Here is a 3,898-nt window from a genome sequence, read left to right on the forward strand (position 1 = left end):
TGCAGTAATTCTATTTATTTTTAATATTTTTTATTTTGTTAATATATGGACAAAGAAATTATTTCTACTTGAAAACTTTTTATTCTCATATTTTGAATAAAATAATATCCTTATAGACTTTCTATAACTTAAAATAATAATATCTTAATTTTGGCATAAAAATTAAAAAAAACAAAACTATTTGAACAATTATAAGCAATTAAAATATGCCTTGTCAACTTAATTTAGAATCTTTATAATAGTATAATTAAGTTGTGAGTGTGTACAATTAAGAAAAAAATTAAAGACACGAGTAAAAAAATATCACCAATATCATCTCTCTATGAATTCTAAATAAAAAATTAGTTTTTGATAAATACAAATAATAAAATGGTAAATCAAAAGTAAATAAAATGAAATTGAGATTAATTAAAATTATGCATTGCTTCAATAAAATTATTGGAAGCAAACATTAAAACATAATATGTAACATGATCTCAAATTATTCATCTATACATATATAATGTTTCAAAAACAAAAACTTATTCTAATGAACAAAATAAAATAATAAAACTTCAATGCAATTTAAAACTCTTGAAATTTTATTGATGATTTTCAAATGATATGAAATTTCCCCATAAAGATAGGAAATAGTTATTCTACATATCAATATCCATCTAATTAAAAATTTAAGATTATTAATTTTATTTAGATACTCTGCAACAAGAACTTCAACATCCCATGACAGCACAATTATACACGAAGCTCCCTGATTGAATTATGGCAAGCAAATTCCAATAAGGAGCACCTTCATCATCATCTATTATCCAAGCATTAACTTCTGTTACCATTCCACCATGAAAACTAGAACCTCCAATAACAACTAGCTTATCTCCACATGATCTAAAAGCCATTCCCCATCCATTTAATGAGGTTGTTCTCTCAGGAAGGCTTCCAATAGTGACCCATGAATTTTTATCCTTAACATACCTTCTTACTTCTTGTTGCGCATAATCAGCAGCATATAATACATTTTTTACAACTGCAATCAAAGGAGGTGCCTCACCATTCACACCATCTCCTTCATTTCGCGGAGGGCACATATTAGGTATTATGCGCCATTCTCTTGTCTTCAGATCAAACTCTTCACCACATGTTAGCTGTGTTGTTTTATCAACTCCAATTCCACCAAGGACATAGAATTTTCCATCTATAAACACAGCAGAACACATTTTTCTTGCTATGTTCATGTCTGGAAGAATCTCCCATGTTCCAGTATCTGAGTTATAAAGCTCAGAAGAGCTCATGATTTTTCCATCTTTATCACAACCACCAGCTAATATTGCAATTTCTCCTAAACTCGCAGATCCAAACAAGCATCTAGAAGTATTCATTTTCTCTCCCTTTAACCATGAATTAGTTAAGATACTATATTTATAAATGGCAGGACCATTTATTTCCCTTCCAAAAACAAGAAGCTCGGTACCAACAGCCAATGACTCCTTGTCTGAATGCATAAAACATGTATTGCAAGTCATTCTAGGCAATTGCATCAATCGATTACGATTTGGATCAAAGGCCTCCCATGTAGAGACGTCACAAGAAAAGTAAACCCAATGTTCAACTATGCCCATTTTTCGTCTCAGTTGATACAATTCTCCTGTCTTAATGAGTGATCGAAAATTTTGGTTCAATGCAGCAACTGAGCCATAATTAGACCTTGACAATCGGAGAAGACAATTGATTGACATATCACGACCGAGCTGGCGAATAAGAAAACTTGATACACCTGCATGATTTTCCATATTTTTTGATTTTCCCCTTTCCTCAAGATCATCTGGAACTTCGCTTGACTTCATCGACATATCACTGAGAGTCAATAAAATATAGTTGAAATTATTACACTTTTATATATTTTTAATAAATATAGGGATCACTATGTACACAAATCACACACATTCACCAATAGATCATAGAAGTTGATTTGAACATCTAATTGGAAATACTAGCTCATCCAAAAAGAATAATCAAAATAAAAATAATAATAAGAAACGAGCTACAATTCCCTAAAAGTCAATATTTTTCAAAATTAAATACTCACGCACAACCCATACCAAAAGTTCAAATAAGAAAAAAATTAAAAGAACGAATTAGATAAACAAAGTTCGATCAAATAATCAGATTTGGATCCTCTGCCTTCTTTTCTCTACAGATCTTTCCATCCCTTTTTATATTCCTATCTTGCTTACCCTCATCATTTTATTCATAATTTTTAATTTCTCTCTCCCCACACTCAAAAAATTATGTAGTGTTGGACGACATGCATACCTAAATTCATAAACAAAAATAGTACATCAAAAACGAAAAATCCATATAATTTTCACGGTTATGAATCTCCTATGCTTTTTTTTTTCTATTTCGTTTAATTTTTCCTAAAATAATAGAGGGAAAGTAATAAAAAGTAGTGAGAGATAAGAAAAATATAAAAAATTACGAATTTAAAAGACTTTCTGTTTTCTTTCACCTTTCTTTCTCTACGGACTTCTTCATTTTGTGCGAGTGGAGAACCTCTGGGTGTTAGGGCATTTTTGAAAGAGCTTGTGGTGTTTGTGGCAACATTGTGTTTATTTATAGGAGAGAAAATAATATAAAAAAATCATATAATAATTTTATTATACATCATAAAAAAAATAGTATGGATGAGTGGGATAACTCAACTGGTATGTGCTATTTGAGTTAAACGAGTGTAAACTATTTATTTAAGATTCAATCCTTGTCAGCGACATTTATTTATATAAATAAATTGTTGATATTTATAAATCAATAGCTTTGAAATAAAATGATAATAACAAAGTATACACATATGACTTATTGTAGCTTAAAACCAGTGGCTTAAACCAGTGATGTAACCGTTGTTTGGGGATTGACAGCTTGTTTACACTTGAGTACTTAAAACCAGTGACGTGACCGTTGAATGGTTTTTCTCTTTTCTAACTTTTTATTTTGTTTTTTCTTTCTTTGTTTCTTTACAATTATTTTTTCCACCATAACCACAACTTTAATTTTATTTAATACAATTAATATTTTTCTTGACTTTCTTTTACTTTTTTTAACACAAAAAATATTTTTTTATTAATTTTTAAAATGGTTTTTTACTATTGATCTAGTGACCAACTCAAACTTTAATAAATATGCGAAAAAGAAAAATTTAGTGGTTTACATTTGAATTAGGGATTTTAAAATCTAACATTTTGATATTCAAACAAACAACTAATTATAACAATGAAAAATTGTATTTACTTCTATAAATAATTCATATTTTTATAATAATTAAGGAAATTATTTAAGAGGAGTGTCTTTTACTTTTTCTTTTCATATTTTTTTAACTAAAAATATTTATTTACTTAAATTAGTAAAATCCATAAGTATACAAAATCAATATCGATAATGTAATATCTCATCCTAAATCAGGAATTTACCGAAATTAGAAGACCAAGGGAAAATTGGTCATTTTATCACAAAGGGCATTTCGGTCAATTCAAAACAATTATATAAAATTCGACGCCTAATTAAGACTAATGTATGTTAAGTAGATGTTAAGTATTAAGCTAAGGAATTATAGACAAAAACGGATAATATGGAATTTCAAATTATGTAAGGGTATTTAAGGTATTTCACATTAGTAAGTAAGGGCAAGTTGGTCATTATAGGCAAGTCATACAAATAGAATAACTTAGAATAGAAAACATATTTTATATCATAAGTTCTTCCTCATTTCCCATTAAAATAGAGAGATGAGCTTGTATGCAAGTCCTCTTCACTTACATGCAATCTTCATCCCATATCCCTTACATCAATTTGAAGGAGAAGTCAATAATCATTATAGGAGAAGGAATATTACAAGACACATCATTTTGAT

General features: G+C 28.6%; 1 protein-coding gene across 1 annotated transcript; it reads right to left on the reverse strand.

Moving 5' to 3' along the window:
• Positions 1 to 558: 558 nt before the first annotated feature.
• LOC127108218 (F-box/kelch-repeat protein SKIP11) lies at positions 559 to 2,691 on the reverse strand. The gene is made up of 2 exons (XM_051045646.1): positions 2,504 to 2,691; positions 559 to 1,848 (listed from the first exon to the last, which is right to left on the reverse strand). The coding sequence occupies exons 1-2, from the start codon at positions 2,527 to 2,529 to the stop codon at positions 711 to 713; spliced, it is 1,164 nt and encodes a 387-aa protein (XP_050901603.1). The 5' UTR covers positions 2,530 to 2,691; the 3' UTR covers positions 559 to 710.
• Between the last annotated feature and the right edge of the window lie 1,207 nt (positions 2,692 to 3,898).

The sequence above is a fragment of the Lathyrus oleraceus genome, chromosome 7, assembly GCF_024323335.1.
Source record: "Lathyrus oleraceus cultivar Zhongwan6 chromosome 7, CAAS_Psat_ZW6_1.0, whole genome shotgun sequence".
Classification (NCBI taxonomy): domain Eukaryota; kingdom Viridiplantae; phylum Streptophyta; class Magnoliopsida; order Fabales; family Fabaceae; genus Lathyrus; species Lathyrus oleraceus.